The 25,720-nt window shown below is 34.3% G+C and overlaps 1 protein-coding gene across 2 annotated transcripts in view; it reads right to left on the bottom strand.

The window, feature by feature from the left end:
• Positions 1-2,906: 2,906 nt before the first annotated feature.
• Positions 2,907-25,720, bottom strand: part of PCDH17 (protocadherin 17) — a 98,670-nt gene continuing 75,856 nt past the window's right edge. For both annotated transcript variants that reach the window (XM_073894476.1, XM_025874869.2), the window contains one exon: positions 2,907-7,611. In XM_073894476.1, coding sequence (XP_073750577.1) covers positions 6,929-7,611 — 683 coding nt within the window. In that variant the 3' untranslated portion in view covers positions 2,907-6,928. The remainder of the gene's footprint in view (positions 7,612-25,720) is intronic.

Consider the following 25,720-nt stretch of genomic DNA (forward strand, 5'->3'; position numbering starts at 1 on the left):
CCCATAATATTAGTTTAGAATATTTTGGAGAAGGGCGCCTGGGTGGCTCAGTTGGTTAAGCGACTGTCTTCGGCTCAGGTCATGATCTCAGGGTCCTGGGATCGAGCCCCGCATCGGGCTCTCTGCTCTGCGGGAAGCCTGCTTCTCCCTCTCCCACTCCCCCTGCTTGTGTTCCCTCTCTCACTGTCTTTCTCTGTCAAATAAATAAACAAAATCTTTAAAAAAAAAGAATATTTTGAAGAACTTACCACCAATGTTGTGAAACATTTTTACAGATAGCAACAAAAACTTGAGAGCAATCTTAAGAGAGGCATGATTCTTATGATGTCTTTTTCTTGGAGACTATAATCCCTATTTTCTGCTTTTCAAACCATTCAATACTGTTATGAACTATTAACATAGAGACTATTTAAATTATATGCCTGTCAACTTAAAGGGGAAGGTATATTACTGGAATAGTTTAATTTTTTCAGATAATAAATTTAAGATACTGAAGATGTAAGATATTAAATAGGGCAGGACTGCAGAAATCACAAAATCTGGAACAAGCAGAAGCACTGAACTTTTAGTTCAAGTGCGGGTTTAAAGCTTCCTAGTTAATTGCCCTCGGGTAAGTCCTTTTACCATTTTGAGTTTTAGAATCCTTAATTCTTTAATGTCTTGTAAATTTGTGAAAGTGCTCTGTGAATTGGAAAGTTCTCTACAAACAGAACTTATCAGTATTAGTTTAGGTTTGTGTAATCATTCTTTTATTTGATTGGCCTGATCCTGTAAACCCTTCGGGAAGCAAGCACAATTTTCATATAATTAGTGCTGAATACCAATATTAAAAATATGTATATAATGATAATCTGTATAAGGTAAACGAAGACTTCTAAATTTGGTTTTGTTTGTTATTAGTGATCTTTGAAAAATATTATGAAATAATTTGACTGAAGTTATGTCAAATCCAGGAAAGTAACTTCAGGAAAGTAGATTTTAAAATATAAATCACAATCAAAATTTAGTTTATAAAAATGCTATCAATAATGTAATATGTATAAGAAAAAAGAGAGTGGAACAAGTAATATAAGTTGTTCCTCTCAAAGTGAAATGTTTCACTTGTAAGACAAAAACCAGAATACCTATCTTGACCTAATGGGTGATAAGTCAACCTCTGTGATTCAAAATTTGTAAAAGCTCACTGAAATCTTCCCTCTCTCAATCAATCCTTGTAAGATATTCATTACCATTTAAAGTAGTTTGAAAAAAATAAAGTTATTTTTTGATAACTCTTTCTGAAACAGTAACAGAAGCTGCACCCTCTTTGAAAAATAGTGAGCATTTAATCCCTAGTGTACAATGGGTTGTTCAATACTATGAGTGTCTAAAATGAACAGAAAATAATATATTTCCTTGGTGAACCATGTGCAACCATCTCCAAAAGCACATAATAAAGAGTTGGAGGATGGTCCATTAGCTTGCTGATCAATTTCTGTGTGCTGTATTGATGTTATAGTGACCTTTAAGAATTCATTCTCTTCATATCCTACAAAGAATCGTTCTCTACCATTGTCAAATAATTGTATTTTGTGGGCATGTCTACTTAAAAAAGTGTAATTTGAGGGACTTAATAGCTTATTGACATGACGTAAGCCTGTAATATATGTCCCATTCATGACTTCCTTCTAATTGCAGCACTGCCAGACAGGGTCCCTCATTTGAATGACGCGGTTCTCTCTCAACCCTGGTCAGATGGTTCAGGTGAACCAATTAACAACTTGCTCTACCCTCACCCTTGAAAGCGATAAATGGCATGGTAGGCATATGGTTTTTGCTATTCTTAAAAGAAATTATTTTCGTTATGAAAAGATAATAATGTATAAAACAAGATAATTCCTATGTTAGTGTATATCATCTGGGCACAAACTACAGGTACTCTGAGGGCAACGTGATTGTAATTGGCTTAGTTCTTTGTAAGTTAGGATCCTTATATAGCACCTAAATGGTGTTCAATAAAAAAGAAACAGAGAATTCAACAAATAAATGAGCAAAAGAATAAATATATAAGCCATTTAGTCTATCCCAATAAGCCTAAACCATAAAGATATGAAATGTGGAAAAGCCTTGCATGCTTCTTGATATATATTATGCTGTTAGAAGAAAATTAAAATAAAGAAAAATCCAAATGGGCAGATTGTTATGTTTTGTTTTGTTTTTAATTTAGGAGATGCCATTCACTGAGAATGAGACAGTAGAAATAGGGATATATGAAGAAACTAAGGAAAGATGCAAACAACCCAATCCAATTTATATAAAGAGCAAGGCGTATTAGTACTTACCTATTTGTTTCTCCCACAAGACTGTGACCCAGGGACCACTGGTTTGTTTACTGTCTACTTCTCAGGCATAGTAGACAAGGCCAAACACACTAGCAATTCAGTAGATATTTGTTGAATGAGTAGAAAGAGAGGCTTATTATTTTAAGATACCATGATAAATATGTATTTACTTTAAAATCCTACTTATAAATACGTGTTTTCATCAATCATGTATGAGAAAGCTTTAAAAAAGGACTTTTCTGAAGTCCTTTCGGTTCTTATACCAAATTATTTTCAAACCAACTGTAGCTATTAGAAGTCGCAAGTGTCTAGGTCATGACTCCATGGTAATTATTTGACTAGCCAACTTATCAAAGCTATCTGAAAGGCTGTTAACCCATTCTTGTTGAGAACCTAATGACATTACTGTTAAATAAATTTTTAAGAAATCTTATTTTACCGGTAAACAAATAACAAGCCAAACAGTCGTGATGCCACAGTTGCTTTCCAAAATAATTATGATGAGGGTCCCTGTGGTTCACAGTGTATAACACACCACTTCTGTGTTAATGAATTCAAGGGAAGTCAACGCCACTATTAGTAATAGCTTTTTATTCGGAGTCCTCATTTTCCAGATAGGTCACATTAAACACAGCCATTAAACAATAGCGTTGAGATAAATCCATACAATGTATGCTGCTTTTGTTGTTGTCCTTGTTCACCAATTGCTTGGTGCAGCTAAGAACCTTATGGAATGATGGGGCTGATACATGGGAATAGCCAACCTGCAAGACACTGGGGCCAGGAAAGTCAGACTTTAATCAGGTCTCATTCAATTATGTTTCAAATCAACACATCTTGATAGCCAAAACTCTCATTTGAATTAATGCTATGATAAATGCTGTCTGTTGTCAAAAGAATATAATTAGACAATAATGACTGGGCATATATTATGCCAGACCTCAGTCTACTTGTTGACCTCAGCAACTTCTACTCCATTAGGCAACAAACAACTTTTAACCTAGTTCTAATAAAGCATACTGCTCTATTACTACATGACTTTTTTTTATGGTGTTATTTTTTAAATTGAGCACTGCCTAGATCCTTTAAAGGGAAGTCATGTTTTACAAGATCTCAGGAAAATGAAACAAAGTCAATTTCCCAACCAGGAATTCAATTAATTCATGGAGTAGTGAGCCAATCCTTGTATATTACCTGAAATAAAGATAAGTATGTAAGGTTAAGAAATAATATGAAAGCATTCCTTAAAATTGCATGATATGTCTCTTTAATGTTTACTTTGGTATAGGTATAACTAACACTGCTTCTCACTACTTTTAACTTTGATGAAAAGATCTTTCCTTAACATTTAATGAAAAAAATTGTTGTGTAACTGATTATTTTTAGTTCACCAGTAAATGATTTTTAGAACTTTTTGACTTTCTTACAAAAATTTCTATAAATTCTTATTCTGTGCTTGACTTCAGTTATTGAAGGACCTAAAAGACAAAGTATTATCAAATTATTATTTTTTTTAATGTGTGGGGTTTTCTGAGGGGTTAGTATTTGGAGTATGCAAATTAAGACAATTTTTCCACATTCTGAATTATGCTGAAATCCCTTGAAATATCACTGTTTGATCATGCATTACCCCTCAGAGCAACTTGTTCCTTAGAGGGGGTGATTTTGGCATCTCATAGACTTCCTCGGAAGCCAAGCACCAGAGGTCTGTGATAAAGTCAGTCGCCAGCCAAATGAATAAAGGCGAGATTCCCTCAACTCAACTATAAAAGCTCGGAGTCTTGACTGCTGAATTACCACCAACTTGTAAATAAATAATCACTACTAAATACAGATAATGTGTTAAACAGCTAACGCTAGTAAATCACCGGCGACAGCCTAAAGGTAAATCCCTCACACATTGGCACAATCAATTCTTAAAATCTTATAGTGTTTTAATGTCTTCAGACACATATAGTAAATTGAACAACTGGTTACTCAGTGTTAAGAATGTTTTAAAAATAAAACCTACTCTCTTTGTTGATTTCATTTACATACTGCCTTAGATTGTATCTGTCTAGTCAGAGAGAGGCAACACTTGGTAAGACTCAATGGAAATTAGTTTTCCATCAAATTTCAGCTATCAAGCTAAATCAACCTGTAGTCTCCTGGCAAAAACAAACAAACAAACAAACAAAAACATCATATAACATAGACAACACATTTCAGATACATAAATTGTCCAAAATATAGAGTCGATTAGGTTTCATGTGTACAAGATCCCTTCTTTTCTAATTTAAACATCGATGAGTAATAAAAACCAAGAGTAGAGCTTTGGAAAGGCTGTTACTAGGAACCAAATAGATTCTCAAGAGAATAAGGCTGATGGGAGTTGTCCACTCTTCCCTTTCAAAGCAGTTTTGCAAACGAGGTACAGTCTAAAATCTTGACGGCATTTGACGGAAATATTTTCGGTTGAATTTTTTGAGGTTTAGAATTACAAAACAATTCTCAAAGTTCAATGTTTGTTTTTGCTTTTGCTTTTGTTTTTAATATAATGATTTTATGACATTTACGCTGTTTCTACACTGGCTTGGTGGACAGAAAAGAAGGCACAGAATTCTCCACCAGTTTGCAAATAACGCATTTTTCTGCTCCACTGCACAAACAGCCTTTATTTAACTCAGCACCACATTTTCTAAGGTATGGGCTGGAAACTGTTTGTCATGAAGCTGTAAAATGCCAAAAATTTTAAACGCTGAAGGAAAATGTCAATCAAGGCATTTTCCCATCTGCTGCTACTTCTGCAAGTGCTAATTTTGTTTTTCCCAATTCCTGAAATCTGAGGTTTCCTAGCCTCATACGGAAGTAAGTTTGAAACTTGCTAAATGTCACAAGAAAAGGTGTAACCAAATGAAGGAAGAGAAGGTGTATTGTTCTCAAAGGACACCAATAAAAAGAGGCAGAGGAGTACTGAGAAAAAGGAAAAACATTTTGTTAAGACCCAGACCTCTTGAAACACACTACACAATGCAAGGAACCAGTGCTGGTACCACACATGCATTAAAGCATTTCTCATGGTTTTGAAATATAATGGGACACACATCTTGAACCACTTAAGATACTTTTGAGAAACCAATCAACATTATGATATCTACATAGGCAGAAGCTGGATGTTATTGAAAAACGTGAACAAGTTTCAGGTATCGGTACAAATGTTTCTCTTGTGATTTAGCGTGACTTTAATAAAAGCTTCTACAAGGACTTGCACATAACCATGACTGATGGATGTCTTTTTTGACCTTTCAGTTAGCTCCATCAACTCACTCAAACACATTTTGAACAGATTATGTACTGTAGTACTTGGTAGACTATACATTAAACAAGAGACTCTGCTCTGAGGCACTGCTTCCCACACTCCATGGGGAAAAGGAAGCAGGAAAAAACAAAACTCATAGAGTTCGACAGCTACCAAGGCAACACTTGCCATTTACAATATAAGCCCAAATATTTTTGCAACACAACTATATATTAATTTAATAAAATACACAATATAGCTCTTATACACTCAACAATTTGGCTCATATGCACTGAATCTGCAATAAATCAATAAAAATATGTCATTTGATGTAAACACATTGAATCTTCTTACATTTGCACATTTAAATGGTCATGTGATTGGTGTATGTCTAAGACATTTTCACTTTCCTGAGCTATTTTAGTGTCCACAAATGAATAAAACATATTAATCATGTTAATTTCCTCTGCATATTATCATTCCATGGTAACTATTTTTCAGGTCAAATTTAAAACATATCCATCGTTATTTATATGTTTGTTGGACACTAAAACGCTGAAGAGGCATTTTGAACCTTTTCAAAATTTCTTCTCCTTTAATGAAGTGAATTAGTCTATGTGTGTGCAGGACAAAATGGACTATATCTTTTTACATTTAACTTTTGTACGACATGAAGTGTCTTACAAATAACCAAGTTGTTTTTTTTTTATTTTTTTCAACTAATGATATGGAATGTTCTTTATGTTTATATGTGTGGCAGGTAACTTTATACAGAAATGTTTACCACAAATATGTGTTAATGTTTGGTGTAGCTTGGACTACTGCAAGGTCTTTTCGGGACTTTATGTAGAAGCCTGTGATGACTGCTAGAAATCCACCACAAATCACAAATTATGACCCTGCTTCGTATGGGATTTATAGGTAAACAGTTACGTCAGCATAAATCACGGAGGACAGTCTTAGTGACCAGAAATACTTCAGTTCTCACACTGCATACCTTCCTAACAGATTGTCAAAAGGTAACTCGCCTCTCCTCCTCCTTTTGCTTCTTTTTTTTCTCTTCTCTCTCGCTCTCTCTTTTTTTTTTTTTTCTCTTTCAGAATCGTTAATTCTGTCCTAACAGAAGTTTGGTCAAAACAAAACCATTGTTATCTCTGAAAAAGAAACAGCGGTGAAAAGAACATACTTGTGGGCACTTCAGATGTTCACTAAAAGCCTTAAAGCAGCATTGGTCTTTCTTCATCCCTGTAAAATGGGTTGTCGCCAGGAGGGATCATTTTTCAATCAACAAAAGGGACAAGAAAATGCCAATGCTTTTTTTTTTTTTTTTTCATTTTCTCACAGCCACAGGGTCGTTTCCCCGGCAGTCCTGCAAAAGCTTATCAATTTCTCTCACGACTTCCTCCGCATCCACCGATTCTCTGCCCAGATCCCTGTTGGGGTGGTCAAGCTGCTCAAGAACAGCGCCCATCTCGCTGGAATCCCGGCTGGCTCTAGAATGCACATCTGCAAAGACCCTTGCCATCTGATCAGAAGCCATGAACGGAGGGTCTCTTGGTTGCTTATTGGGTGACAGATACTGACTGTCAGTGGGCAAGTATTGGCTGCTTGCTTCGGCCAGGGCTCCTGATTTTGCTTCGCAACCATCCAGAGAGCCTTTTGTTGAGGTGCAAGGCTCAATGCAAGCCTTGGTTGGGCTGCTTGATGCTGAGGGGACCTCTTGAAGGAGAGGGCTCAGGGCACGTTTGGCTTTTAAATAAGGTTTAACATTGGCAATGAGAATAGTGTGCTCTCGCTTGTCTTTTCCAAATGTACAAAAAGTCTTTTTCCCAGTGGGATTCACAGTTTCGTAAGTCTCAGTCTCAACGTTAGCTTCAACTGTGGGTACAAAGAGATTTGTGCGGTAATCTGCATTTTCAGCCTGATTGGCTGCAGGGAACTGTGGCATCCAACACCTGTCAGAATGACCAAGCACTCGGCATTCATCTGTGCAATTAACGCACTCTTCTGGTTCTGTAAAACAAAAAAGAAAACAGCAAATCCAATCGTTAGGGTTGCTTTTAAATTTCTACTGAGGCTGCGATCAGCTCTCAGTGGGCTTGTTTGACCTCTGGTCTCTTAATTAAAAAGGAAAAGAAAACAATAATTAAAACATTTCAGGATGGTTGCATAAACCTGCTGGTTGAGACAATGGTTTTATTTAAGTCTATTCTCTAGACATTAATGAATTCCCATAGCCTGGGAAGAAGTAAAAAGTGGCCATTGGAGAATCATTCTCAGTAGAATAGAACATCACTGTAAACTAATCTCCTGAGGATATCAGTTAGTCTTTGTTCTGTATAACCCGTCCTGGAAATAGTGAACTTCTAAAAGGATTACCAGGATTAATTTTTCAAATCAAATAACGGGGTAAAAACTAGACCGCGTACTTCCATAACAAGTCCTAAACTGCTGCTTTTTTTTAATGTTTTATCCCTATTTTGCTTGTAATTGTTATTTTGGTGACAGTCATGAAATAAAAGGTTTCCTTTAAAAGCCCACTTTTCCTACTGAGAGGAGCAAATGGAATTTTCTATCAGAATATGTTATGAATAAACTTGTCAAAAAGTGCACATTCCTATTTTATTAGATATGGGTATGGATCATGTAATCAGTTTTCTTCACTCCAGCTTTTTGTTTTTGGTGTAAGTAGGTGAAAATGGATTCAGTCAACAGATACAGTTCAGATGAATGACAACTCATGATTTCCTATTTTAAATGATAATGTTTTCTGTGAGAATGTTTGCTTCTGTCTTTTGCCAATAGGCATACAGAGAATCTAAATAAAGCATTCTTTAATGATCCTTATTTCAAAGATGCTGAACAGAAAATATGAAAGAAAATTCCTTCATTATGACAACAGCTGCATAATTCCACCATCCCAATATTTTAAACTATAACTTTGAACTACATCTTCCCACTTGTCCCTTTCATCTACAAATGATTGTTTCCCTTTATGTTTAATGGTTCTTCTTAAATCAGGGACTTTTTTTTTTCCGGGAGAGGATATTTACAATTTACCTCTGTGTGATGGGAATAGAATTCCCTACACATTTAGAAACCCTTGGGATAGCCATTTAATTGATGTGAGAGGATCCCTACAAATTCATAGTGTCCTGTGCAAGACCCCCCCCCAAAAAAATAGATGAGAGATTTAAAATAGAAAGCACTGAATTTAACAGCACTGGTAAATTTATATAGTTACTTTGTAAAGTCAGATATAAAATCTGAGTTCATATTTAAAACACATAAATAATTCCTTATCCAAAAAAGAAAAAAAAGTAAACCACAAGTTGATTTATCTCAGAAGGTTTTAGGATAAAAGAATTTCTTATGAGGTTAAAATTATTTTAGAAAGAAATCAGAATGGTGTCTTGACAGAACAAAAATACTGTGGTATTTCATACCATGTGTCATTCATATCTGTGAAATGTTAAAAATGTATTCAGGTAGCTCGCCTCTATTTTAATTTTGTCATGTTTTCAAAAAATATATTTACAATGAATGAAATATGTTAAGTTTATTATGTAATGCCCGTAAGAATGGTGAAAGGCAGTCTCAAACTGAACTCCAATATTCACACCCAGAGACACAAATATTATCTGTGCCTTGGAAGATTGTTAAGCAGATGGACATAAAGAGTGGCAGAAAAATCTAGAGATAGAAATTTTCTCAGAGGCCTTCCTGTATGGATTTAAGGTTGAGCAGACATTTAAAAAACAAACAGATATCAGAAAATTTTAATATCAGGTATTTGTTTTCTCTACCTATTCTGAATGGGAATCATCAATATAACCTCTACAACTGTATCAGTCTGTGTTAGAAAAGAAATATGTATCATTTCATTCAACCAATTTTATCCTCTAAAAATACAGTAGAAAACTTCACTATCTGTTTCATTTGATAATAATTTTGTGTCTTTTAAACTCATGACTTTTAAAAAACTTATTTACAACCCGTACACTCTCTTTGAAATATGGTAACATAGTTTTATATTCCAATATTGAAGGGGCCTTCAATTTCAGCAATTTAGGTAGCCTAGCACTGCATGAATTCAATATGAATTTAAGAAGAGAGTAAAAGAGATAGAATAATGCAGATGTATGAAAGTATAAATCGACCTTGAATTTGAAACCATCAACATGAAATGATTGTTTGCATTTCACAGCTGAAAATCTGCAGCTTTTTACTTGACTCCTTTATGTCACAACCTAGGGAGCAAATTCTGCGTATTGATTATGATACATTTTAAGCTGTTCACCTTCTGATTAGACTGTAATTTTGACGGTAGCAATTCCCAGGCAGTGAAGAAAATCTAATGGATACTTTTGTACAAGCAGCAGAAACTATGAGCAAAAAGTGAACTATTACTGCCAAGGGTCAAATAAGAATTTATGAGAAAGTGAAATTATTTCTAGAGGAACATAAATAAACAGATGAATAGATAGGTACAAAAAAGGGACATAGGTAGTATATAATGAATGACCATCCAGACATAAAAATAAACAAAATGAGAAACATAGAAGAAAAAAAAAGAGGGAAGAAGGAAAGCTAAGTGAAGGGGGGGTAGTTGTGCGGGAGGGTTTCTGTCGTGTGTACCTTCTATTATATATATTTAAGATCCCCTCAATAAACTAAGTATGTATCATAAAAATAATAGTGTGGAGTATTTTCTCAAGACCTAGAGCTACAAGGTAAATAATCAAACTTCTTCCTGTACCTTAGGCACAATGGACTCAGAATAGATATGTTGAATTATATGCCACAGAAATGAAAATGAAGCAAATTATATAGACAGCCGCTATTAACATAGATTAGGTATTTGTATCAGAAAACAAATTCAGAGACCCTGGATAGAAAAAATCAAGGTAAACATAATTGATCCAAGATTCACTTTTTTCTTTTGGACCAATCTGGGATTACAAAGAAATTATTTATGCCCATTTTCACCCTTCCCTCAATATAACTTGATTATTCTTTCACAGAATGCACCCTTTGCCAAAAAAGATGGCATAATCCAAATGGTATGCAGATGAGAAACTGAGAGATAAGCATGCTTACATTGCAAAGAGAAAACTATCCTGAAGGCCAACAGCTGGGACTCTGGGCAGTTCTGCCTATAGGGAAAGTTTACAGTGTCTCATATTTAAAATGTATGATTCCTTGAAGAATCATGTGACAATCTGATAAATTTAAATACTTGGTTAGTATTAAGAATTTTCTATACTCCCATTGCCATGTCTGACTATTATACAAGCTCTCAAAGAGAGGGAATTAACATAGTCATCTTAATTATTTTAATTTGTAATCTTAATTTATATATTTTTGTAAAAGACATAAAGTCACTCAAATGACTATAGTACTTGCAATTCAGCTGTATAATAAACCACACACACACACACACACACACAGATGTGTGTGTGTGTGTGTGTGTGTGTGTGTGTGTGTGTGTGGTAAAAAAATTAGCTTTCGGGCACCTGGGTGGCTCAGTCAATTGAGTGTCTGCCTTCAGTTCAGGTCATGATCCCAGGGTCCTAGGATGAAGCCCCACATCTGGCTGAGAGCCTGCTTCTCCCTCTCCCACTCCCCCTACTTGTGCTCTCTCTCTCTCTGTCTGTCAAATAAATAAAATCTTAAAAAAATTTTTGAGCTTTCACCAGGACATAGTCCAAACAAAATTTTAAAACTCAGATGTATAACCAATGCATTCCTGAAAATTTACTATTAGTAATTGTCATAAAAGAAATACAGATGAATCAATAAAATGCAAAGGAAAGTTCTATATTCATAGTTTAGGAGATAACATAAGTACATATAAAACACACACACACATATATATATACACATTTTATATATAGAACATTACATATATAATGTACATATATAGGTATAAGTCTTTTTATTTCAAATATCAAATGACATTTTAATCTTTCCCTTTGCCCTACTGTAGGTATGAAATCCATGACTGGATCAACAACTTGACTACCCCTGCTTTAGAATTTTATGTAATTCAAATTGATTTAGACATAAAGATGTCTGAAATCTGCATATTCATATTTGCTGACATATCTGAAAGCTCTCTCTTTTTAACCTAGACTAAGCAGTTTAATAACTTAATCTTAATGATATTAAGCAAGCAATCGTTTGGTGCCAAAATACACCTTCAAAGGAACTGTCATTGTGGAAGTTACATCTCTGTGAGGAAAGAAAATATTTAGGTAAAACATCAAACTACCTACCCTTACATTATTGGGTTTTAACAATCTTCCACAAAGGTGTCCATAACTTAATGTTTACAATGTGATTTTCACCTTGTAATGTCACTGTATCATTAGGGGTGCATAGCCATCTCAATAATGGGTAAAAGGTGCCAAAGATTACTATGTATAAGATTAAAATTTGCAGCCAAAGCACTATTTAAACCAGCAAAGACTAATAAAGATTAAGGGAGCCTTAGCTAAACATGATCATTTTGGGAAAAGTCAGGGGAAACAATCCTTGTGTGTTATGATTCAGTGGTCACTGCAAAGAGAACATGTCAAGGAGCCAGTCCCCATAAAATTTCTTAGTTCAGAGTAAATCTACCTATTTATTCTAGTTTCTCTCACTCTCAGGCAGGAATTTATCACAAATCAGAAATTAAGCTTATTTTCCCTGTCTTCAAAGCACCATACCACACTACTCAAAGAGAGATACTTGGCAACTAATTTGTTACTACTTATGGGAGATATTAGGAAACATAAAAGGATTTCCTCCCTCTAGTTTCAACTTGCTTGCTGCCTCTGGAGCCCACATATTTGTACAAAAACATGCATATAGTTTCTAGCATAAGAGTTTCGCATATGCATCTGATTTAATTTTTTATAATGAAGCAATAAATGTCTGTGTCATAGAAATCTGAAAACCAAAATCCACAAGTCAGGGCATCAGTGAGGAGGTTCTAAAATGCTGTGGTTATGGGGGAAGGGGATTTGAGAGAGAGTTTGCTCTGCTTTTTGACTGTCAACAAAATGGTTTTATTTCTGCTTTGTAAACAGCTTTAAATAGGAATACTTTTTTTCTCTTAGTGTGGTTGTTGCTACTGTTTCTAACAGCATCTTAAAATTAGAGTTGTTTCCAAGTAGACAACTCTATAAATGGAAGTCCATTTTTTATTCGTTCTCATTTTTCTTTTTTATTTCTAATTTACCTTCTTTCACCAACATAAGCTTTCATAACACCTAATTAGCTGTCTGGAAAAGCAAAGAGCAGGCACCCATCTCTATTTATGGCTGGCACTGGTGTTTTGGAGATTAACTCTACAGAATCTAAACTAGGTACCCATCACAGATTATCCGCCTGCAAACAATGACAAGCCAAGACCTTCGACTAGCAGTTTCTGGGTACCAGTTTTCTACTGAAAGGTTTCACTGGTATACGAACAGTTTGTTTTCGCTGTCTTTTTCTGTTATTCAGCACACACATTCAGTTTCACACATGTACACATACTCCCTTATGATTGAGACAAATTAAAATTTAATCCAAATATATTCTAACATAGCAAATAAAAAGTATCGATGCTAAAATAGAAATCTCATCAGAATACAGTCCAACAGATCTCTAATAAAATTTTCCTTGCAGTGAGTTGATATAATTCGCACAATCCTGTGAACTGACGCTTTTCTAACATAAACAATTCTTTCTTTTTTTGGTGGTTGATTATTATTCGCTTACTTTCCTTTACCATCCTATAAACTCCTTACACTTGTTATGATGATGGAGTGAATCATTCCATATAAATGACACCTTAATCTATATTCATTCAAATAATTTCCATTTATGATTTCTATGTCCCATTTACTAGCCCATTAGTTGAAAATAAACCTTTTGATTTCACTCTATGAGAGGGGTAAAAATTTCACTTTCAATATTATTTCTAGATACAGTGTTGGAAAGTTGTCTCAAAACTTTTTTTTCCCTGGGTCAGAAAAAGAAAGAAAGGAATACATTACAATTTTACCATGTGCTTTTTTTTCTGCTAGTGTTCACATGACTGCCAGGCTTAATTTTAGCACAATTTTTAATAAGCTTGGTGCAACCCTAGTGCAGGGAAGAAAAAGGAAAGGGTTAGGGAAAATGTGGCATCAGAGAACCAACCACTTTACTTTAGCTAAGTGATCTTTCGTCTATTGCGTTGTATTTCCCGTGCCTCTTGTGCACAGGAACCTAATTGTTTTTACTAATCAAGTAACTGATACACAAATACACACATGTAGGATGTGTTTTTGCTTCCTTTATTTTTTTTAACGTAAGAGGGACCATGAAACTTGTTATAATATGCTGACGTGCTCATCTTATGAGGATGCCTATTTACATGTTGGCAGCGATACAGTGACTAAACACTAGGTATACAACTCCAGAAACTTAACATTATTTCCTAATAATTGGCCATAAGGAATCAGAATTTGGAAACATAGTTCCCATAATAAAAAAAACTCGGAGAGAAACGTATATATTTTTAGGTTGATCCACTGCCAATCAGGCTTGCAGATTTTACTTCAGTTGTGAAATACCATTCTGTCTGCTTTTGATAGGTGAAAAGCACATTTTGAAGAGGAAGTTATTATAATACCATCAAATAGTCAAACCGTGGCAGCTTTGAAGTAGCAATCCTCTAGCGTGCACCTGCATTGCACAATGCTTCCCAATGTACTGCCACGGCTGCATTCAGACACAGAAACCACTGGCCTATATCATATTCAACTGCATCCAATTGCAGCTGGGTATCTGGAGTGCTTGGAGCATTTGCACTTACTATTCAGTGCACCTGCACGCCTTCAGGGATGGTTTTAAGTGTTTGTGACCCTTTGGACATAATAACATGTCTACCAGAGTGAATTTTCTGGCATATATATTAACAACATATAGATAATGCTCTGAGATGAAGAAAACGTAAATTAAATGGAAACTTATGTTAAAGAATGAAAGGAAAAGGATATAAGATTTTATATGCCCCCATCAAGAATATTTAAAAAATGATAAGCCAAACCATGCATTGGGAATTTTTGTACAAATATAATTGCGTCCCCTGGCATACGTCTCTGGAATTAAGATTCAATTTTTATTTTTAGCCGCCCCTTCCCCCCCAGTCCCATACTGTAGGTGGAGCCATCACTGGGGGCTTACTACATTCATGAAACAAACTTTGTATTTTTTTTTTTTTTGAGAAAAGGACTCTGACAGAGCCTCTCAAGGAAAAACAACACAACTCAAATGCATCACCCAAGGAAAGATAGCTCAAATTCAGTGACAATATTAGATATGTACAGTTCAGTAGCTAGATTAAGAAGTTATACTCAAGCATTCACAAGGTAAGAATGAACAAAACACCAACTTTGTGCTTCAGGCATGGGAAGTTTTCAAGCAAAGGCACCTTGAATAGAATGTTGTAGAATAACAAGGTTGTGTCAAGGAAAGGTTTGTAGTAGATAAACCTATGTCTATCCACTTCTAAAATTCTCCAGCCTGTAAGATTTTATCTCTTCAGTAAGGCATTTGCACTTTGACTAGAAATTAGAAAGTAGGTTTAAAACCATCTAGGGGAAATAATTCATGATCAATTACATTTTGAACTATGTCAAATGAGTGTCAAGCAACAGAACTACAGAGAAGAGTGTAGACTATAATTTTGTGAAAGGCTTTGTACAAGAAGGGGTGCTTGACCTGCAATTCAAAGGATGATCAGAGTTTCAATAAATAGTGGAGAGCAGGAAAGGGATGATCCAGGTGAAGGGATTAGAAAGTGAAATAATAACCACACAGGATTGTGCATTTCACAGGGTAGAAAAAGACCAGCTTTATAAGTCAAAGGACATATGTTGTAAAGCGAAAAAATAAAATAATAATGTACAGAAAATTCACTAGGATTTAAAAGAGAATGAAAAAGCTCTGAATAAAAACAAACGTAAAGAAGCAGGCCATGAAGCACTATTATAGGTATTTGAGCAGTGTATTGTATGTCTCAGAAGATTCTTGAAATATTTAGGTGCTTGATTGAAAAAGATATTAGACAACATGTATGAACACACAAAACTGAGATGAGCCACAGGGCAAGCAGCATTCAAATCAGCATTATTTCTGGAAACAGATAGCTAGAGTTTTGGCCCCAACCAGGATATCTCCAGTGGAACACAACAGGACACGACATGAATCACTGACATAGTCATTCTGACCTCACTGTGACCCCATTCTGCTCACATCTCATCCTACACCTTCTAAACTAAAAAAAGTCTTAATGTATACTGATTCAACTGGTATTTTAAATATTAACTGTATAAGTCCTGTATTTTATAATTCTGCATTAGAATAATATTTCTTCTTCCTACATCTATCTATCTGTCTTCACTCTTTCTCTAATTTGCTATTATTATTGACCAACTATAAAATTGCATATGATCACATATCTGAAAGATTAAACTATTCTTTGAGAAGGTCAGAAGAGGAAAGGTTTGGAAGAAAGAAGATCCTTTCGGTAACTAGGAAAGAGGCAATAAATACTCCTACAAGGCAAGGACAAGAGCCGCAAATAAGGTTGATGTTGAATCTCAGAAACTTTTCAAAGTTGATTCTGGATATCATGAAGAAGAAATAACTGCAGGAAATTCCTGAAAACATTGTCCAAAATAAGCATTTCTATTTTTGAATGAAGATAATGCCACCATTTTCCCACTAAACTATATAATCTAGTATTAGCTCCCTAACTCTTATTCTTTTCTAATCTGTCTGCCTCAATGAGATCCTTATACCCCTTGAGGATCAAGACACTGATACCATGGTATATTCTTTTGGGCTCCATTCCTTGAGCACACAGAACACACTCATTAGTCACACCTGAATGCCGTCATTGATGTAAAGGAAGACTACATTAAAAAGATATCAAATACTATTGATAATCTATAATAAGCAAAACCATTCCTTACAAATTACTTATTTCAAAACCACTGAAATTAGAATGGTAAATAAAAACTTGAAACCAAACACCAAAACCAAACCAAACAATAAAAACCCCTCTCATTTATGAAGCTGTGATGTTGGCTTTCAGAAGGATCCCAGGACCTAAACAAAGTTATGCATAGTGGCTCTCCTTTGTTATGAGATATATGGGGTTTATTTTTTTTAAAGATGTATTTATTTATTTACTTGAAAGAGAGAGAATGAGAGAGAGAGAGCACACGAGAGGGGGGAGGGTCAGAGGGAGAAGCAGACTCCCTGCTGAGCAGGGAGCCCGATGCAGGACTTGATCCCCGGACTCTGGGATCATGACCTGAGCCGAAGGCAGTCGCTTAACCAACTGAGCCACCCAGGCACCCTATAGGATTTAAAGTCACATCAGCTCTGGGGCACCTGGCTGGCTCAGTTGGTAAAGCAGGTGACTCTTGGGCTCAGGGTCATGAGTTCAATTTCCCAATTGGGCCTAGAGCTTACTTAAAAAAAATAAAGTCACATCTCATCTGTCTGTTCAGTACCACATTTACATAAAAATTCAAAGTTCTCTAGTTATTATTGAGACTTAAAAAGTTCTATATTTATTATTTATTTATTACAATTTTTAATAAGATAAACATCTGCCTGGAATACATCCACTGAAGCACAGAGGTCAGAATATTTTTTCCTTGGGGAATTTTTAAAAATCAGCGACACCTTTATTGAAATCAAAGTCTATATTTAAATAATCACCTCTTTATACTTTTAAATTACAGAAAACAGTGAGTGTCCTAAAAACCTACACCTTAGCATCTATAGGGTTTTTTCTTCACTCCTACGTATCTCCTTTTGTTCTTTTTTTGATTCTACTGCATTGGGTCAAATGTGCCAGTTTCTCTCTTTTAGTTTAAGTTAGCTGCGTCTGTCTCTCATTCTTTATCCAATAGCCATCATCACAGATGAAATAATTAATGAGTCCTTGTAATTTTAGAGTCTTGAAAGGGTTAATGCAGCTTCCCAAAGAACCTGATTTATATGCAGCGATAAACTTATGCTCCAGCATGCAATAGTTAGTGAAAGCTGTTTGGTTTACAAGGACAAATTTAAAATTATAGCAACTTGAAAAATACTCTGAATTTCAGACCCAAGACTATTTAAATATGCTACTATTCTTCATCTTTATAGAGGATGTTTTCTTATGCTTTTATTGCCTGTGTTAGCTAACCCCATCTCAGATAATGACACCATTTTTGATGACATGGATGAATACATCCAAAATTCAAGTCATCCTCCCAGCAAAGTGGTAATCCTGTAAGGAAGGTCAACGAAAACATGCCTATTAAGCCGAACTCTTTGCAAGAAGCAAGCAAGATAGTCTTATTACCGTTTTTCTCTCAGGCTTGCTATCTGATTTCTATTAGGATGTATATCTACTTACCAGTTTAAATCCCATTGTTCATCTTATTTCTAGCACTTGTTTGTTTTCAATTGCTAGAGACAAGTACACAGAATCGGGTGTCATTTTTTACATTCTCAGAAAATAGAGTTAATTCAGGTGCAACTAATCCTCTCTTGCTTATTATTTAGTAATCAACACCTGCCAATAGGATTTGGGAGTCCCAAAAGATAGATTTTTCAGAAAGATTTTTATATTTTTATATTTTCAATGACATTCTAATCTCCAAAAGCTTTTCGTTAAATTCATAGAACTCTACTCTCTAGAGATAGATCCAAAGTTTCAGTTCAGTTACCTTAAATTAGATGGACATGGTTCCGAAAGAACAGAGGGGTACCTTGCTCAGATCAGTAGTTTTAAAAACATAGTGTTTTTAAAGAAAAAAAAAGTACAAAATACACATATGGAAATGTATTATATGAATTGGAAATATGCGTGAAACTATACTTCTCCATAAGTGATTCCTACAAAAATTACTTATATTACGATTTAAAAAATAAACCAAAGCTAGAGGTCCTTGATGTGCATGCATGCACACACAGGTGACAATAAATATGTATTTTCACCAAAAATGCCTTCTGTGAAATGAAGTTTGTCTGAAAGAACTATTAAAATTGATAGCGTCCCAGAGGTAACTTTAGAATGAAATACAGATAGTCTGAACCTAAACAATTTGGCCTTGATCTTACTAAAACAACTCCCACCATCAAGCTGCTAATATTGCCACAATTATTGCTACCATTATTATGGATAGTTCTAAAATACATAAAGATTAGGAAAGGAAAGATAACTGACATTTTAAATAAAGCCTGTTCTTGGAATTCCTTCTCTAAAACCATTCTGTTCTTATTACCTTTAGTGTGCTATAAGTTTATTGGAAGCTGATGTTTTTTATCCTGTATGATTGGGTCATCCTAAGAATGAAAATTTAAGCAAAATCAATACACTCAATATCATGTTCTAGAGTAAATATACAAAAGTGTTTCTTGTAATGGATTTTACTGGCAATGACAAGCCATTTCTTATGTAACAGCTTTAATATTTTGTAATCATTAAAGCATACTGAAGCAATGGAGAAATTGGGAAAAGAGGTCAGGAAATTCATATATAGAAAGATAGGAGGGACGCCTGGGTGGCTCAGTCGGTTGGGCGTCTGCCTTCGACTCAGGTCCTGATCCCAGGGTCCTGGGATCAAGTCCTGCATTGGGCTCCTTGCTCGGCGGGGAGCCTGCTTCTCCCTCTGCCTGCTCCTCCTGCATGTGCTCTCTCTCTGATAAATTAAAAAAAAAAAAAAAAAAAAAAACTTAAAAAAAAAGAAAATAGGAGAGATGTCCCTCTGTATCACCCTGCTATGTAATCATACCGAAAAGTCAAAAAGCTATTGGAGAATGCTACCCTTCAATCAGAGCAAAGATAAAAATGTGTTTCTAAAGGATATGAAAGCTTATCCATACATAATGCAGTATAAACATCAAAAGGTGTCTACAGTGATGTTTTAAATACTTTCTTATCTTGGAGAGTACTTTCTGTAATTTAACTGATAATCAACCATACCTGGAGCAAAGAACAGATGATTAAAAAGTGTATTCCCCATGAGTAATATTAACAGGAAAATAAATATATGAAAACTTATTTTATTTTCAGACTTGTAGTCTAAATCCAATGTAAGAGGAAATTCATACTGACATCACAAGGAGAATTCGTTGAGGCAGTCTTTTTTAATTTCAGGCATGTTATATTTGAATTTTTTCCCCCTAAAAGATATGTATGCTCAATCTTAGAAGAAGCTATTTTTGAGTAGCTGCCTAACAATTTCCATGGTCATTACTGAAAAATGTTATACAGTAGTCCTCCCTTTTCTACAGGGATACTTTCCAAGATCTCCAGTGGATGCCTGAAACCATGGATAGCACCGAACCCTATATACTATACGCTGTGTTTTTTCCTATACATACATACCTATGATAAAGTTTATTTAAAAAAAAGTTTATTTTGTAAATCAGGTACACTAAGAGATTAATAACAATATCTGATAATAATATAATGCAATTATAACAATATACGGTAATAAAAATTATATCAAAGTGGTCTTTCTTTCAAAATATTTTATTATATTGTATGCATCCTTCTTGCGATAATGTGAGATGATAAAATACCTATGTGATGAGATGAAGTGAGGGGAGGGACTTAGGCACTGTGATGTAAAGTAAGGCTACTACTATTGACTACCTGGTGATATCTTAGAAGAAGATCATCTGCTTCCAGAATGCGCAGTTGACTTGAGGTAACTGAAACCATGGAAAATAAAACTGTGGATAAAGGACACTGCTATAATCAGAACTACTCAGTTTAGTGTTCAAAACCCTCCATAATCTGGCCCAAATAAATTATTTAGGCAGTTCTGGCATATAAAAAATAATAAACTTAAATTTGAACAAGTCAAATTTGTACACTTTCTTTCACAGTAAATCTCTTTGCAATCTAGGAAAATGGCAGCAACCTTCTAAATGAACCCTGAAATTCCTTTAGAATGGTGTAATTACTTGAGTCCATTGGAGAATGTGGAACCTGCTAGTGGTCACATAGCTGGGATCACAAAATGTCTGCCCAAAAGAGAGAACAGCTTGAATTTGAGAGAGTGTCATCCTAACCTTAAAGTTTTAGGTGACTTATTTTAATTTTACTGGTTCAGATGAGTATGTTCCTTCATCTAAAATTAACTAGTATTAAAACCCAAGGTCCAATAAAAAAAAAACGGAATAAAATTTAACTATTTGATTTGGCAAATTTTTAATAAAAGAGGTATTTTAGTGTTTATTTACTGAATTGATAAAAATATACATGATCATAAAAGAAAATTACCTAGTTAATTATTATTATAAATAAGGTCATTGTAATAAGCATTATAGCAAAATAGAGAAATTATTAAGTTAGAAGTACTCGGCAAATAAAGACTTCTTATCTATTGGGAAGGATGCTTTTATGATTAAAAACATATATATCTGCACATAATTTTACATAAAATTCCAAATATAAATGATTCATTGTAAGATTAATCATTTATTTTAAAATTTCACAGTCTAACATATAATAACTCATTGATCTACTTATTATCCATAAACATAAAGGTGGTATCTATGTGAACTATATATTTGAGAGATTACAGTGATTTAAACCAAAAAATATAGTTAGTATGATTATAAAATTATAATACACACATAAAATGATTATATTACATATAATCATTCTAGTATGTTAAAATTCAAAGAAATATATATGTGCAAAAATAGGAGAAGATTATGTTCAGTGAACTTCAGTAATTGAGTTTTAAACTGGAGAGTTTTATTGTAGCATATATGTGGATGGAAAATATTCACAAGCTTCACTATCTTAATATTTTAAGTGAAGAAAATATAAGTCTTGAAATGATAAGATAACTTGTAATATGTCAGATAACTATCAAAAAAGAACTACAACTAAAAAGGCAAACATTCATATTCTTAATATATGCACCCCTTGTACCCATGATGAAAAAACACTTTCCCATACCAAATGGAAATGAATGGAAGGAGCCTTACCTAAGGACAAAAATCTTATGGAACTATTTAGTGGATGTAAAAATAAAGGCCTAATCCACCTTACAACAAACAGCCTTTGGGTTTCCTGATACTCAGTCCTAGCTCCCAGAGGACTCTGTGTTTCACGTTAGTAGACAGTCATGGTGAAGTACAGGTGTGTGCACAGGTGAGTACGTCCACACACCTGCACATGCAGCGGAAGCACACAAGTGCACATGAGCAGAGAGTTGATGTCAGATTAAGAGAAAGAGATTTTTAAGAACACACAAAATCATGTGCATAAATATATATTTTAAAAGCCAGAATGTTTCTTTGGTATAAGGTTATCCTTAAATTTAAGTTTTACAGAATTGAAAAATAAAATTTTTCCCAACTGATTTTAATTTAATGAATGTGAAATCACAAGTATTTAAGGATAACAGGGATGACTGTACATAGATGTGTCAGTATACATATGTGTACATGAACTCATGTTGTCAAACTTTTCTCCTCACTCCCCCAAATCAGAAATAAGTAAAACTCTCTTCATTGTAACACGATCTGCTTAAGGACTTTACTTGTATTTTCCCTCCAATTTCCATTCATTTCCACACAGAAATAATGCAACCTCTTCCCTTTTTCTGGCATGAGTAAAGCAACACAAATAAATATAACAGTAATTATTAGATTGCTATAACATACATGTATATTTTTCAAGCACCACAAAAACCTGATATAATAATTTTCTCCACTGGCTTGTTTCCTTTGTGTAGAAATTAAACTGCTCAGAAACCAATCAAATCTCTCAAAAGCATTCAAATGACTTAGGCTTGGACAATATACAATCCAGACATAGAAAAATATAATGTGATGAACTAAAATTTCACCTGAGAGAGATACTTCTTTCTGTCTTTCACTTAATCCATCCAGTTATTTCATATTTCAATGTGTTTTCTCAGATCATCTGAGTCACATCCAGAGCATACTTCAAAATTAAAAGATATTGACAAAATTTATCAAGTTCAGGGGATTTTAATTTTGAGCTTCACTAGCTGTTGCAATTGATAGGAACTTGGTTCTGCCCTGCCTTTAGGAATCTGTATTAGGGTGATGTGTACAGATTTTACAAAGTAATGTGTAAAGAAGCCTTTGATATATTTCCATAAAATAACACTTCTAAAATGGAGTGTAATTGCCTGTCCAAAGTGAAAGAAGAATTTGTGGACCTAGTTTCTCAGGTGAAACACAGTTTCTTCTTTAGGCTGCCACAGTCATATAGCTTGCTCTACACCCACAACCAACATCCAAGCAAAGTAATATTCCCCTTTCCTACACCAGCTTTCTCTCCAGTCCACCAATTTCTTCCCTAGCATTTCCTACATTCACTCCAAAGTGAAATTTGTATAAGTGGTGATTTTTTACAGTAAATAATTAAGAATTGGACCACTTAAACTCACTGAAGAACAATAAACATGAAAAACCTTGATATAAATGAATAAATATTTAGATTCTCTCTTCAACTCTTAATGTTACACATCTTTTCCTGAAATACTAATAGTACTGATGCAAAGATAATAGAATAAATTACTTATTTACTATGCTACTTTCCTTTAAAGAAATAAAGTCTACAAGTTCTGCATTTATGTGTGTATAGTCTTACGAGTGCCATCATCTAACAAGTAAAATTCGGATCACAGAGAAGAAAGCTAGCAGATGAAGAAATTGCTCACCTGGAGGAAGCAGATCAACAGACTGAAGTCTAGTTGTGATGGTGTGTAGGGTGAGGATAGCAAAGGAAAGCAAAGTCGGGAATGCTTGAAAAATAAAATATTTTTAGTTAACAAATAGAAAAACCAAGTGGGAAAAAAGGGCCAATTGAATCACGACTCCTTTATTGATTGCAATTTTTATATTAAAATCAGTTAGATTGATCAATCCCTAAAAGATACAGTCATTGGTATTTCCCCAGATATGTAAAATTTAGTGTTATTGGAAGAAAATTACTTTGGGGGAGTATTTCAGTTTAGATGAGAGAGAAACAATGCAAAGTAACTATATGAATGCCTAGGTCAATGGGAAAAGTACTCTTGTGATGATGGATTCATTTATCCTACATAAAATAGAAACTTCTCCGTAATACTTGGTAGAAGATGTACATATGCATGCCACCAAATCAGTTGCAGACTCTCTGTTCTCTAATATCTCTAGAGAATAAGGCTTTAGTAAAGATGTTCACTTCTAGTGAAATTTCGATGTGTTTTGTCTGGAACTTGAAACAACAGACTACTTGAAACTTAGCTCTTTACTCAGTCACTAGAAACCCTCAATTTTTAAAAGCATATTGACTTCCCTAAAAAGGTGAATTTTATGATTTGTGAATTGTATCTCAGTGAAGCTATTATTAAATAAAAGTGAATAAAAAAATAAAAAAATAAAAGCATATTGACTTTAGTAATGAGAAATACATATATTTCTGTAACAATTTCAACTTTTTTCACCCAACATATAAATGTCATTTCTATAAAATTAAAAGAAATGCTGCATTTTGTTTTTGTTTTGCTTTTTAAGCACCTCTAACTTAGGCATATATGGATGTATAATTGATCAGTTTCTTAGACAAAAAAAGAGAACACTTTGTTTGCATCTAAATGCACAGTGAATATATGAAATCGATTGCTATCTAAAAGTCCTGCCAAAAAAAAAACATGCCTGTTGGTGAGCAAAGTAGCTTTATTTTTTAAATAGTCTCATTTTCTTATTTTCAACCTTTATTCAACATCTGTTGTTTGCCCCTCCCCTGGAATGTAATTATGCAGGATTCCAATGTAAAACAGGTTGAGTAGTTAATAACAGGCAGCTCAAACATTTTTCCACACTGTTGCCCTGCAGATGTTTTCTTTCATTTTTTTTCTTTTCTCCCCGGCTTTGTGTTTAATTTTTGTATGTTTCTCTCCTATTCTTAAAGTATATTCCCACAACAGATGGAAACACCTGAAAATAAGTCTGCCTCATGCACATGTTTAAATGATGCCTATTGTGATATTTAACATAGAAAAGAGAATACAGAATATACAGAATATTGGTTTACAGAAAAAAATAATCAATCTGTAAGTCACCTTGTTACTGTTCAATTTAAAATTCTGAAGAGACAATCTAGTTTTTGCCAAAGACATATGAGCAAAAGTTTATAGTCTACAACCTTCATTTATTCTTATTTTGTTACCAGACTCATTTGTCTTTTTTGCATTTGACATGATTCTCTTAAGTTTTCAGTCCTACCATAAATTGGACTTTTTTTCTATCCACTGACCATTTTACTATGCAAAAGGCACTTTACATTCACTTGATAATAATGCAAACTCAGTAATTAATATCTAACATATTTTAGATATGTTCAAAGTATAGCATATATTTTTAAAATAATATAACAAGAATCATATAAGGTATAGACCTCTTTTGTTCAGAAAAATATATTTCACTGAAATTAGAGGAAAAAAAAACAGGTATAGGATGTTCTCTGGGTTGGATATCGTCCCCCTGTAGTCATGTCCACCCGGAACATTAGAATATGACCTTATTTGGAAAGAGGGTCCTTGTAAATGTAATTATTTAAGATGAAGTCATACTGGATTAGAGTGGGCCCTAATCCAAAGTATGATGTTCTTAAAAGAAAACTGAGACACAGAGACAGTCATACAGAGGAAATGCCATGTGAAGATAGAAGGAGAGATCGGAGTATTATGTCTAGCATCACTGCAACCACCAGAAGAAGCTAGAGGCAAGGAAGGATCCTTCTCTAGAGCCATTAGAGAGCATGGCCCTGATTATACCTTGATTTTGGTATCTGGAAGTGATATGCTGTTGGAACAAATACCTAAAAATATGGAAGTGACTTTGGAACTGAGTAATGGTAATAAACTGGAAGAGTTTTGAGATGCATGATTTTTAAAAGCCTAGATTGCCTTGAGGAAACTATTGGAAGAAATATAAACATCAAAAAACTTAATGACTCATCTCAAGGCTCAGTAAGAAGTGAGGAGAGCTAGAGAGAAAATTTCTATCATCTTTGAGGACACACATGTGGCTTTATCATCAAGAACAGAAAGTA

Source organism: Callorhinus ursinus, unplaced genomic scaffold, assembly GCF_003265705.2.
Source record: "Callorhinus ursinus isolate GAN/ISIS: 27379988/994484 unplaced genomic scaffold, GSC_fseal_2.0 scaffold7, whole genome shotgun sequence".
NCBI classification, from domain to species: Eukaryota; Metazoa; Chordata; class Mammalia; order Carnivora; family Otariidae; genus Callorhinus; species Callorhinus ursinus.